Here is a 13,607-nt window from a genome sequence, read left to right as displayed (position 1 = left end):
TGCAGCTTTTCTCTGGGAGTCATTCACACCAATGTGTGAGGTACACAGGACTTTACGTTACTATCCTTCCAAAGAGAAAGAAGTCTCCAAGGGATTCACAGAGTTTCCCCTTTGTTTTTCTTATAATCAGTAGCTGGAGATTTCCACATTGAAAGTAGATTAGCATATTGATTCAGAGAGGAGATCTGTGTAAATGCAAACAGTATATGTCTGTTTGAGAGCTCAGAGGCAGAGTGACAGTTCTGAGAGTTTAAGCCTCACTTGTGTCATTTTCCCCCAGAGTGGCGTGGGGAGTGAGTTGATGTTTATCATAACAAAGCGCATGACCATTTATTTATGCAAGTTAAAAGTCACTGAGTTCTGTATTACAGCTTCTTCTTGGACCCTGTCAATCTTTCTGTTTGTCTACCCTCTTCACTACAATTATTTTTCTGTCAAACATAAATACATTTACAAAATATACCACATCTTTTATAAAACCATATGTCTGCATACATGTTTTAGGCGAGAAAGATAAATGCAGCTTCATTCTCCTTATCTGTAGTATATCTAAAAACCTGGTTGGATATGGAGTTTTCAGCATTGCAGTGTCACTGCGGATTCATTAATTCTATGATAAATACCAGCAAAGGCAGTGGGGTTTTGAAGATGAACGCTGCTGCCTCCTCTCACCGGAGGAAGCCATTAATTTCCACACTGCAATTAAAGAGACCACAGGGAATAGATTTCCATACAAATTACACTGTGTGAGAGGGAATAAGGCACTTTTGGCTCATCATCTACTCAAGACTTGAAAAATGCTCTATAAACATTGGGTAATGCCTTCAGAAAACAAACATTTGAGAGGGAAGATTAAGCTTTTTTCCCCTCCTACATAGACCAAATCTTCTCTGATCACGTCCATATGCGGTTTTAGGATGGAGCTCTGGGTTTTCTTTTTTCTTCTTCAGAAAAAACAAAACAACAAGACAAGAGGGGTAAAAGGTCCAGTGTTTTTTCCATTAATGCCTTACACAATCTTAAATAAACATAAACAAGCACAAATCATTTTGAAATCCCCTAAACTATTTTTAATCTCTGCTCACTATCTCAATTCTAAATAGTGTAGTGCTTATGATCAGGGTTGGCTGGGAGACTAACAAGCAGGCCATTGTTGAACAGAATTCAAGGCTTTAAAAAAAACACTTCAGAGGTGAGTGAAATATGTACGATGTAAGTATAAAAATCACTAGCGGCTCCTACAGGCTGTGCTGCTCATTAAATGTTTGTAACGACTTTGTGACAAACAACATTCACGGAGCTCTTGCTCATATTGTTGTTAAGTGTTGTACAATGTGGGAAATGTTTTATAAATTGTGTGTGGTAAATAGCACTGCAAACATGTTTTCTTATAGGTAAATTGGGAGCTTGTAAAATACTTGTTTTTAGATGACTGGATTTACTCATTACACCACTTCTTTAATAGCTTGATGTTTTATTTACAGCCAGCTATTGACAAAATTGGTGTGTGTACTTGCAAACATACTAAATGTGTAGAGCATGTTCATATGACAGCAATGAAAAGACACTGCACATTAATAGCAAAGAATAACAACGGGTTTCTTACTGCAGCTTTGCTATTTTGGATTTGGACCCAAAGAATGTGCTTTCCTCTCCTGGACAATGTCCTTTTAATGAGGTGGACAATGTTGTTATGGTTGATACTGAGAACCATCTGGCCATATCGTATCCATGTCATAAAAGAGGTCTCCTCAGCCCAGCTGTAAAATACAAACAGGGAATATCGCACCTAATGTGTCTGACTCTCTGCCAGCTTTCTCCTTTTAACAACATTAACATTCTCCAAGTTATTTTATCATTAGATTTAAATTTAAACCATGTGTTGATTTTATTTTCTTTATGCCTAATAAAGTTGACAGTGTCTCCGGTGTGGTTTATTTCAGCCAAGACAACCACCTAAAAAGAAAGCATGTGGCTGAACACACATCTTGCTATGAATATGGTGGAAAAATATAATGATAAATGTATTTGAAGAGAATCTCATAGCTGTGTTGACAAACATGTTTATGTTATTCACGGTGGTCTCACACTCGGGTTTCCAAGAATTACAGTTAGGAATGACCAGAGATCGGTCACAGCACATATCTCATACGCACCAGCTGACCACACATCAGTTAACTGCTGCATAAAAGTGACATGGAATTTTTCCAAACCATAATGTCCACTTGTGCGGTACCATCATGCACAACAGAGGTCATGTGAGAGTGCAACCTGATCCTAAAATGGCATTTACCCAAAACCTGCAGCTGCCCCCCAAGGGCCACATCACACCAGGCCAAATATTTCCCCTCAGCAAAACAGAAACAATGATCTGGCACAGAGCCTAATTTTAACTGCATCCCGCCAAGTGACCAATATATATTAGGCCTTTAAAATAAGAGACACTTGGACATTCTCGAGACACCGGCTGGAAAGGGAGCTTGCAGACATCTGTGGCCGTCAGTCTTATTAACATTCTCTGAGGCCTGAGCAATCCCACCATGCAAGCCAGAACACAGTGCAGGATCAACATGCAGAGAGATTTTCAGACAGCAGCGCAGCATTGTTACACAGTACAGTAAAGATTGTGGACCGAGACTGAGCAGATTCCCTAAAAATGGTTAGCATAAAGGTTCTTTTTTTGTTTCCTTTTCTAATTTCATTTCATTACTGAGCAGATTCCCTAAAAAATCCCTAAAAATGTTCAGCGTAGAGGTTCCTTTTTGTTTGCTTTTCCAATTTCATTTCAGAGAACCAAAATTATGTGCTATAAAAGGAGATCAAGCGCTCTCCCATCTGAAGTCTCCTAGTTAAAATTAAGATAAAGGAACGTCTGCATCCTGAAATTAGTGCAAAGATTGCATTGAATGGACATTCCTGTTCAATTCCAGTAATAGTAAATGCTATTACCTTGACATTTGATGTAATACAGTATAAACATGCAGGGGAAGTGTGCTGAGGTCTAAAAGTAGGCTCTGCCATTCAAATTAGTGTATACAGAGATTCTAATATCCACTTAGTCACTGCTAAGACAGGTTGTCACTCCATCATAGGCTCAGGACTAACAGAAAGACATTTTAGACCCTCCACTCTGCCTGAACTACACGTTTGTGGAAAGGTAAAATCAACACAAAGATGAAGGATTAGATCAAAAATGACTCATTCTTATCTGAAGTGATAGTGTTTACTTCTGCAAGAGCAATGTAAGCACAGTGCATCAAAAAGCTGGGGGACAAACACAAAACACATAAATCATTTCTTACCTGCCCCTGCTGCGTTGGTCATGTTATTGAACATCTACAAGACAAGAAACAACAAAACATCAGTAACTGTAGCACAGTAAATTGCGATGTACCTTGATATCATTTTGAGAGGAGGCTACTCATCAATAGGTGGTGGACAGCTGAAATCATGGATGGGAAATGTGAGCAATGATAATAACATTTAGATTTTGACTTTACTTGAATGCAGCTCCACTCTGAAAGCTAAGAAAAGCATTTCACATTATTTGGCTGTGAAAACCATTAGAGGCACACACCCAGTTCCTTGAATTCAGGGATAGAGGATGTCTCCCAGCATTCTTCAATTGTGCAATCACTACCGTAATGACAAAGTCAATAAAGAGTATCCACAGCAGAAATGGTGGCATGATTTAACACTTGTGAACTCTGAGGAAATTAAAAAAAGAAAGGAAACACCAGGGGCTTTAAACTTTTAGCTAAGGGTTAACTTAAATTTTATTCAGCCATGTACTGTTTCCCTGGAATACAGTTACATTGATGTATTGGGAAAATGGTGTTGTAAGGAAATGGAAAGAGTCGATGATGCATATTATTACCTGTGACTGCAAAATGAAACAAAACAAAACAGTATTATCACCTAAAACCTTTTGCTGATAGAGGTCCGTGACCTTAATGTGTAATTTTGCAGGTAAAAAAAATTACTGCCAGAGGCCAGAGGACTAAAAGTGTCTTCCTGATCTGGACCAGTCAGGATTGCTGCCCCTCACTTGCCAAACTCTCTCTTCCATTTCCCATCTGTGCCCCACTTGTCTGATTTACACTCTTGTTTGCTTGCCCTGTTTCCACATTTCTCCCCTAGCAGAGCGCAAAACTCCCAGTCTGCCTGTTTGTGACACTGTTGATCCTCCGTCATGACAGTCAATTGGCAACCAGCCCACATAGGGCTGATTCAAACTTCTATCATATCTGCAAATGTTTTATTGTTAAGCTGGACTCAACACAGAGAAAGCCACACAGGCAACTTTCTAGTAGGTTTCTGCCTTGAATCACCAGGGGTGTCCCTGTGGCTCCAGGGTTAGCAGGCTCAACCACTTGGTTATCTACTGGCACAAAATCCTAACTCTCTGACTTAACAGAGAAACAAGGAAATAGGAAAAATCATAAAAGTACGACTCATACCCTTATGTATGTATTTAACCTCTGTTTAAACATGGAAGAGGTGAGTGCGGCCGCTGAGAACTATGAGGTGCAGCCACTGATGTATCCCTCATTATTGACTGTGAGATTTGGCACAGTCTGGCAGAATTTCATCACATATCTAAACACTTCTGAGTTCAAAGGCTGGGTTTAACGTACAGCAACATGAAGGGTCATTATTTCTGTACAGCCAAAATCACATACTACACGTGTCTTTGAAGAGAGCTAGATAGGACTGTCTTCCCTAAATGCGATGGACCTGATAAGTTGGTCTCCAAGGACCAGCTTTAGACCCAGTTTCAGAAATAAACCAGTGATAGTTAGCGCTCCAGAAACCAGATGCTAGGCCCCAGCGGAGATGTGCCGATTTGACGAGGCTTCAAAGACTTGAACACATCACTCTCTCTCTTTTTCAACAGCCAAGAGAAAGTATTTCATCTTGTCATATCTCAAGCGTGACCCACTTTAATACACACATATCACCCTAGTTCAATCCAGTTACAGTCAGATGGTGGACACATGTCAAGGTTGCAGGTCAGGAAAAGTGACATCCTCCTCACAGGAGCAGCACAGTCCCTTTCAGGGCTGTTGTCAGAGGGAAAACTTCCTTTTGCTTATACATCAACAAAGATGTTTATAAGAAGTGACAGGTCTGCGTGGGTGAATGATTACTGTCCCAGCACAAATGACACCCTGCCTGAAAGTCAACAGGACAGTTACAGGACCGGTTGGTCCGAATGACAGAGCAGCGTGTCCTCTGCTTGTCTCTGTCAACACCAATTAAAAGCAGGGATCCTCAACCCAATTAGATCTCTATCTACCAATAATATAACACAGCATACAGCTCAATAGCAAGGTCAAGATTACAGAAACATAACACTAAAGTAATACAATTAGGGATGCTGCTTTTCATATCTACTATTTTGATTAGTGATTAATCTTATGATTATTTTATTAATTGACAAAATTGTTGAGTCATAAACATGTTGGAAAATATGGGAAATTTTCAATTACATTTTGCAGACCTAAAGATAATGTTTTCACATTACTTGTTTTCATGACCAACTGTCCAAAAAAACTCAAAGATGTTTAATTTACAATGATAAAAAAAAGCAAAGCAACAAATCCTCACATTTGAAAAGCTGTAAGCTGTGACAGTTGGGCATTTTAGGTTGACAAATTACTAAATTGTCAGTTGACAATTCAATTAATCACTCTAAATAAAGTGTATAAAAATATCTATTGACTGGTTTTGAGAATAACACACTCGGAAAGAAGAGAAAGAGACGTTTTGGAGCTACTTATACCTACTTTAAATGAAAAATATAGTGATTGTTTTTTATCAATATGAAAAGTTTGCACTTTTGTGTTTCAAAACTTATTTTCTTTTTACAAATACATAATAATATAAATATAGGCCTGTTTACTAGTGTGTTTAGGACAAAGGGTGCATCTTCTTATAGTCATTGTGTAATAATATAAAGAATAAGCTCCCTCCAACAAGACAAAATCTTACCATCACACAACACATTCCAGCTAGGATTAGCTCTGCCGGCATGATGTGCAGCAGATTGAGGCAGATATGAGGTGCATTCCAGGTTTTAGAGATCATACAAAGGTAGGGGGTATCAAAGGTTGTCAGGCAGACGCCAAAATCTTTTACCAGATTCTTCCATAAAACATCTCTCAGTAAAACTGTAACAGCCTATTAAAACAGGGTGTACTGGCTCACGCATTTGGCCTGATTAATCTTAAAATGTGATTTAATCTGTATCACATTCTCGCTCCCTGCTGTCAGAAGTTTCATATTAACACATTTGACATTTTGGGGAATATGTTTATTTGCATGCTCGTAGAGAGTTAGAGTTGCTGGATTTTAATGCTAAGTTAAGCTAACCGACTGCAGGCTGCAGCCTCATATTTACCGTAGAGACTTGAGAGTGGTATCAGTCTTCTCATACAACTATTTGACAGAAAGCGAATGAGCATATTTCCCTATATATCAAAATATTCCCCTAAACCTCAGCTTTTCTTCAGCTGATAAGATCCTACTTTCCTATCGTAATTTTTAGCCTTCACAGCACCCAGTTTTCCATGCAGAAAATGGTCAGTTTTCAGATATCACTTTGCCCTGCTAACCTGCAGTTGTACAAAATCCAATATCTTGTTCAATGCTTACAAGAATATCAACATTTGCAGGCTGGTATATGTGAAATTCATTATTTTATTCTATCTTATGTATCATTAATTGTCACCCTAAAACATAACACAACTGAATAACATGTGATGCTATGTAGGTTACACTGTAGCCAAAATACTCTTGTCTTTAATATATGTGAACATTCCCAGCTGTCCTCAAGCCAGGTTATAACCCATGCTGTTGTCATTTTCAAGAGGTAGTTATGGCTTCCACAAAAAAGACAGGTGGCAACACATCTGAGAACTAAACTTAATTTCTTAAGTACACTTTGACCACAGACAAAATAATCTTTCTACCTTTTACCTTTTACCTTTATGCTTAACTCTGTCTCCTTCCATGCTTTCTACAAAATATACCAGATGTAACTAATAATACAAGGTAACATGGTGCCAAATGACATCTGATATCACTAAATAAAATTGTAAAGTATAATATTTTCTGAGTGGAGGGCTACAAGCTCCTATAGGCAGGTTGTTTGCCGTCATGCTGCAGCAGAGCCATCACAAAGCACAAAGCACAAGCTGAAAGGATTTGAATTTAAACCCGCCCTGCATTCTGAAAATCTCTCAGTTGTCTGTTTCTTTTATGGCCTTGAATCGTGACATTTATATACTTTGTCCAGCAGAAGTGAGTGCTGCTTGTTTAGGAATGCCTAAGCTGACCTTAATATTTACAGATGTAGAGGGAAGAGCAGCTGTACAGAAGGGAATGTCAGTGTTTCAGCTGACTGGTGATGGATTTATCTTTAAAAAATCCACTTCCTCAGTGTTATTTGTGATTTCTTTTCTTCTTTCAACACAGTGATCATGGCACACAGGATGTGATTGTGAAATGTAGGTTTCACAGAGTGCGATATTATTCATGAAGGAAACTGATAAGAAAGTTTAAGAAAATATTTTGAGGATAAATAATTCTTCTTTCACTCATGAAGTCATTCTGTTTTTTTACCCTCAGTTTATTATTAAAAAAAACTCTAACAACTCATAAAAACATGCATCACCTAGAACATCTAGACTGGATCTGGATGATGACGTATCATACAGATAAAATAATCCAGGGATGAACAATTTAGAAGTGCTGATTTAGGATACAAAGTAAAAATTTCCCAGTTACAGACAGACAAGAACTTTGAAATAGCAAGGAGAAATACTGTGTGCAGTTCAGGAAGTAAACAGGTCATGGCAGTCACCCAAAAACGCTAGAGTCAGATCTGAGATGAAAAAAGAAAACATGTGCAACCAGTTGTGGAGTTAAGCACTCAAAGGATTTCAGTAGGTCATAGCCTTAAAGATGAGAACTACACAACAGTACTGTATGGCGCAAGTTTGGAAGATGTTGTACACTAGCTGAGTGATTTCTCACTGAGTCAGAGAAACTGTATGACACCTGCTGGAAGTTGTTATTCTTAGAGAAACTTACCATCTTCTTGGTTGTTGCTCTTGTTCCCACTGTGGTGCTGCGAGGAGCAGAAGACCCGTCCCGGCTCGGACATTCCTCTCTGTCTGGTCTTTGGAGAACTTTGTCGTTTAGGGATTGGTTTAACGTGGACTTTGAAACAGCACCCCACTGCAACAACATCACAATAACAATCAAGACTGGTTCCGTCTCTGTCTGGCCAAACAGAGTGGGACAGGATGGTCTCAACAGTGGCCAGGGGAAAAGAAAACAAGAGGCTGAGGTCAACTGCTGGGGAAGTGAAATCTCCACTCTCAATTCAGCTTGACAAAGGCACACAAAGGAGCCTGTATGTGTGGATCTTCTTTTGAGAGGACAGAGATTGTGACCTTGTCAAATATCCCAGTAAAGATGTGTTGTCTTGCTCAGACGCCTGTCATTAGTTAAAGCAAGTAATAGTGAATGCCAGGGATGGTTATGCAGATGCCTGGGAGGCATGTAAGCCTCTCTCAACCATTCCTAATGGACCAAATCATACAAACTCCCTTCAATACAATGGCTCCTCTGTGCAGTACATACATATGGACCCCGAAAGAGCACTTTTGTTCCTGAATGCTAACTCTAGTGGGATATTTCACGAAACATGCCACCATGAGAAGAGCCCTTTTTAGGAACAGAGTTCAATGGTCCTAGTCACAATCTCAAAAGCACAATAGCTTTCTGTTCCTGTAACACCATTCTGACCCGGCTAAAGCACTGTAAAATCCAGTATAGCATCTAAGAGCTACAGACCTCTCTTCACAGACTGAGTTTATGGGCTACCACTGCTTGATTTGAGAGAGCTTGTTTGAATCAAACCTAATGTGGAACACTTTTTAAAACTGACCAGGACATAAAGGCAACACCTGTTGCTCACAGGTCCGAATAATCCATTGGGATTTTCTCTCCACAGAGCAAAGAAAATTGATTTACAGAAGTTTACAAGCATGACCAAGTTTGCAGCATATGCGTCACAGGAAAATATACAGTACCAACCATGACAGTGGACATGCTATTAGGTATTGAAAGTTGCAGCAATCCGCATGCTGTTTTAAAATGCAGATTAATTCAGTTTTTATATAAAAATATCTTTAGAAGGTATTGTGTTAACTTGTGTATCAACAGTCATGATGCCAGACTGTATAAACAAACTCTCACCTGTTTTTTGCGGGTTGTGCAGGGTGTGTCTGAGGGAGAAGAGTTTGCACTCAAAGCCTCCTCTATGTCTAGATTAAGCTGGTCTAGTTTCCTCATCAGCTGGCTCATCGACTCCGACCAGGGTGACTTGACCTGCAGAGACTCCTGTGGGTAATCAGGGAAGCACTGATTAGTGAAGACAAGCTACTCCTGCCATTAGAGTATTGAGTCAAATATTGACATTTACGAAAACCACATTTTCAGACCCCCCAGTCTCAGACTGAGATTCTATCTTTTTGTATCATTTTTGGTGAAATTTAGGTATTTTTACATTTAATTTTAGGTGCTGTTCAGATGACTCCCTTCTTTAATCAAAGTAACTACACGCATACATTATGATATACTACACGCATTTTCATGTCGACTACATGAAACCATGACACACACGTAGACCCACAAACTCAAAGCACACACATGTTTTCAGGCATTCATTTGAGGTTAATGTCAAGTTGAACTGCTGACATTTTATCATCGCTTTGTATCTTAATTATACGCTTCACCTAAACTTCATCAAAATCAAAAATGAATTCATTTGACTTTCAAACACACAGGAAAAGTAAATGAAATAAGGGGTAAAATCAGGTTCATCAGTTAGTCCAGTAATTGCCTGTCATCCTTGTCAGAGTTATTTAACACATGAAAGCTTCCTGGTAAGGTGAGATCATCTGTTGATTACTGACATAAACTGAAAAAGAGTTTCAGGCAAACCCAATAAAGTATCTTGTACATTGCAGACGCTACATCAGTGGACTACACCTGCTGCTACACATGGAAATGTGATCTCCTCAGCTGTGTCTCAGGGTGAAAGTAGAAACTAGAAGAGGTGGACTCCAGACATGTGTGCCATACAGAGAATGATGGAATTCACTGCACTGACTTTCACTACTCACCAGACAGGCACCGTCCTCACACAGATAGCATCTGGAGGTCCAGCCTCATAAATCAGCAGGATACACCAAAGCATAATTTAACATTGTTCTGCAATCTGAGCAGAATGTCGGGCTGACAGAGCTTGTTCTTGCTTAGTCCTGGAGAGGGTTACATGCTACACACTCTTCGGCAGCATCACTGTGGAACCATCTCAAGAATCCCGGCACCACAGAGAAGTGATTTTCTGGAGAATTTTATCTTGTGAATTGTTCAACAGTGTTTGACACAGTAGCAACATCATGTGTTTTTCAAAGGAAGCTCCTTTTGGAATATAGTTGCTGCAGGAAGTCTGTTGGCCAATAGCAGTTTTTTATTTTTTATTTTGGATCAAGAAAGATTTTTCTTCAGTTCATCCAATAAGTTGAATGAATGGTAACACTTTACTTGTCCCCCTGTTTAGCCTTTATAAGCAGATTATAAAAATTTGAACAAATTGTATATAACATTCATACATGTGTATTAGTGTATATTATGAAATTATAATTATATCTGTGTTTTACTATATTGTTATTCATTATCAGTTTATACTCCACTTATATCTGCTTACAACTACATTACAGCATGTTAAAAATAATTTATTAAATGTTTATATAATGCTCATAAATGCTAACTAGGCGGAATAAAGTGTTGTCTAAAGAACAAGATTTTCAGGGTTATCAACTAGTACAACAATATTTGTCATCCTCTTTCTTAACACTAACCAATCAACCATAAGCATTATCATCATCATATCAGTGAATTATCTAAATGATCAAAACTTTAAGTGAAGCATGACACTGTAGAGCTACAGAAAACTCCAAGACTGTATTAAAGTGAACTGGAAAATCTCCAGCTTCTCTTACGAGTGTCATAGTGGCTACTGATTTATCCTTCCATTGAATTCCACCCAGCCTTCATCGCATTGCTCAAATTTAGATTGTTTTGGTTGGAAACAACTGACATATACAGCATAACTCCAGGCTTCAACATGTCTCCCCAGAAAATTATGTGTCTCTATGTGTTTCTACAATCAATGATCCTTTCATGCTGATTGACTCCAGCTTAATTTATTGACCATCACCAACATCACCAAATGAATAGTGAAAATAAACCCACAACAACAATTTATTCCTTTCCAAGAATTAAAACTGAAAGCTGTGACTGAGCCCTGATTAATGCTGGTCACGTGTATTTTTTCCATTTATAGCACTGAATCCCTCAATACACAATCATTTCATTGGACTCGTCAATAAATGTTCTGATAGGAAACCCCCAGAGTGTTTTGAACAGGGCGTAGTTCTTTTTCACGTGGGCTTTGACAAACTTTTGGAAACAAATGTGACACTTGTTTTAGTATTTTCATTGATTCAGTGTGGTTTCACTAAATATATACTGACATATGCCTTGTGACCTATTTTGAAAGTGTTTGTGATCACTTTGCAATACATAGTCCATTAACTTTCAGCAAATGTTTAACAGAAATGCTGTTCAATTAGAAATCACAAACAGATTTGCGAGACTAGTTACATACGTCTTAGTAAATACTTCACAATTTTGCATAAGTCAGAAATAAGCCATTCACAGCTTCTCACATGCTTCTACATCTGATTATTTAATATTATATTAATGCACTGACAAATGTGTATCATGTTATACTCTCCCTAAATTGTGAGGAATTAAGGGACCAGACACCATATGTTCCATTCACCCTGCTGACCACCCAGTGTCAGCTGACTGAACCAGCACTAGGAGAAAATGCCCCTTTCCACTCAATCCCAGAGGAATGACCTAAATCTGACCAATCCGCTGCTGACCTCTGAGGCCTGAGGGGTCACCTGGGGTCACCGAAAGGAAGAAATAAAGCTTCCCCTCTCTGCTATGTGTTCTCTTGACAAGACTGAGTTTAAAGGTACAATGGGTAATTCCTGGACACATGATGATTCTGCTCTATTGATCCTTTCTAATCACGTGTAAAGTTAGAGCTTCTCTTTATAATAACTTCATAAATTAAGCTTTTTATGTGTTCCTGGATTAGTGGGTTTCACTTCTTCTGCAACAATTAAGTTAAAAGTACCATTGCCTTGTGTGATGATCTGCAGGGGGGCTTCGTGTTAAGACACAACTGACAAATAAGTGGAATATGTATTTAATTTAAACAACACAAAAACAAACAGCAGTGATACTGTTTCTGTTAATTATAGTGGATGGGCAGATTTTAATATTTCATCATGCGGGGGGGAAAAATCAGGGGACCTGAAACTCCAAGAGAACAATGGTGAGAGAAACATTATTTATAGAAGATTATTCGTACACCTGCTTGCTCTGTCTGAATAGCCCAAGAGGTTAATATGATAGCTGAAGCAGGCAGAGCTTTGGGGTGCTTCATGGCACTTCAGGGTGCTTCGGGGCATTCTGGGACACTTCAGGACACTTTCGGTCGCTTCGGGGCGCTTCAATTCAATTTCATACCCAGCCCGCCCAGTCAAAGACAGGGCAGTTCAAGTCGTGGCAAAAGACAAAAAAGTAGAGGAACGAAATGGTGGGGGGAACGTGAGAGAGAGTAGCTTGTGCAGCTCCATTGATTGACAAGCCCTGGGGGCAACTCTACTTCATCATCCTCTCATGTTGGACTGAGGACAGACTGGACACTACAGTGAATCACTATCGCATCTCAAGGCATAAGTGGCATTACAACATTGGATGGGCCGGAGCTAGCTGGTTAGCATGCTAATTTCCATAGTTTTCTCTGCAACTAAATACATAGATGTCTTTGACATGACTTCAGAGCTGTCACTTCTTCACATTCTGTTGATAATGTTCATGTTTTAAAATGTTTTAAACAACAATTCTGGCCAAATCTTACACATTGTAACTTTAGGGTTTCATTCACAATACGACTTCTTCCTAAATTGTAATTTCTATGAATTACAAAAAGACTTTGAATGATGCTATGTGATAAATATGTCTTTACTTACAGTGTTTGACTTCTAGGTATGTTGTGACAAAATAATGGTGATATGGTTGGTTATATGGTTATAACAAAAAACTTTACAAACTGACCTATGACCCAGAACAGAAACGTATAAGGAACTAGCTCTTTATCATCCTAAACTCAATTTAGATAAAACTTTTGGTAAAATTAGTTAAGCACCAAATTAGAAGGAACGAGAAGCATGTGCATATAAAACATTTTCCTCATGAGTTCTGAACAAATCGTTCTGTCTGCATCTCAGTGGGTGTACATTCCTACAGAAAATACAGAGACTGACCAAACAAGAAATTGACTTGTAGCTTTAGCAGTCCATGTGTACAGAATGTTTGTTTGTGAACAGACGATTTCAAGCCTTCAGATCAAGAGAAAAAAACTGCTGTAATATGTAAGGATATTT

The 13,607-nt window shown here is 38.8% G+C and overlaps 1 protein-coding gene across 1 annotated transcript in view; it reads right to left on the bottom strand.

The window, feature by feature from the left end:
• The window catches only part of stard13b (StAR-related lipid transfer (START) domain containing 13b), a 59,769-nt gene that overhangs the window by 43,813 nt on the left and 2,349 nt on the right, over window positions 1-13,607 (bottom strand). The window contains exons 2-4 of the mRNA XM_038692904.1: window positions 9,271-9,414; window positions 8,098-8,244; window positions 3,303-3,336 (exon numbers count right to left, since the gene is read on the bottom strand). Of these exons, the coding sequence (XP_038548832.1) occupies window positions 3,303-3,336; window positions 8,098-8,244; window positions 9,271-9,378 (289 nt within the window). The 5' untranslated portion in view covers window positions 9,379-9,414. The remainder of the gene's footprint in view (window positions 1-3,302; window positions 3,337-8,097; window positions 8,245-9,270; window positions 9,415-13,607) is intronic.

Source organism: Micropterus salmoides, unplaced genomic scaffold, assembly GCF_014851395.1.
Source record: "Micropterus salmoides isolate LMB-PRFRI ecotype aquatic unplaced genomic scaffold, ASM1485139v1 Ms_hic_scaffold_3, whole genome shotgun sequence".
In the NCBI taxonomy this organism is placed as follows: domain Eukaryota; kingdom Metazoa; phylum Chordata; class Actinopteri; order Centrarchiformes; family Centrarchidae; genus Micropterus; species Micropterus salmoides.
The sequence above is the reverse complement of the archived record's forward strand: the minus strand, read 5'-3'. Positions and strand labels throughout refer to the sequence as shown.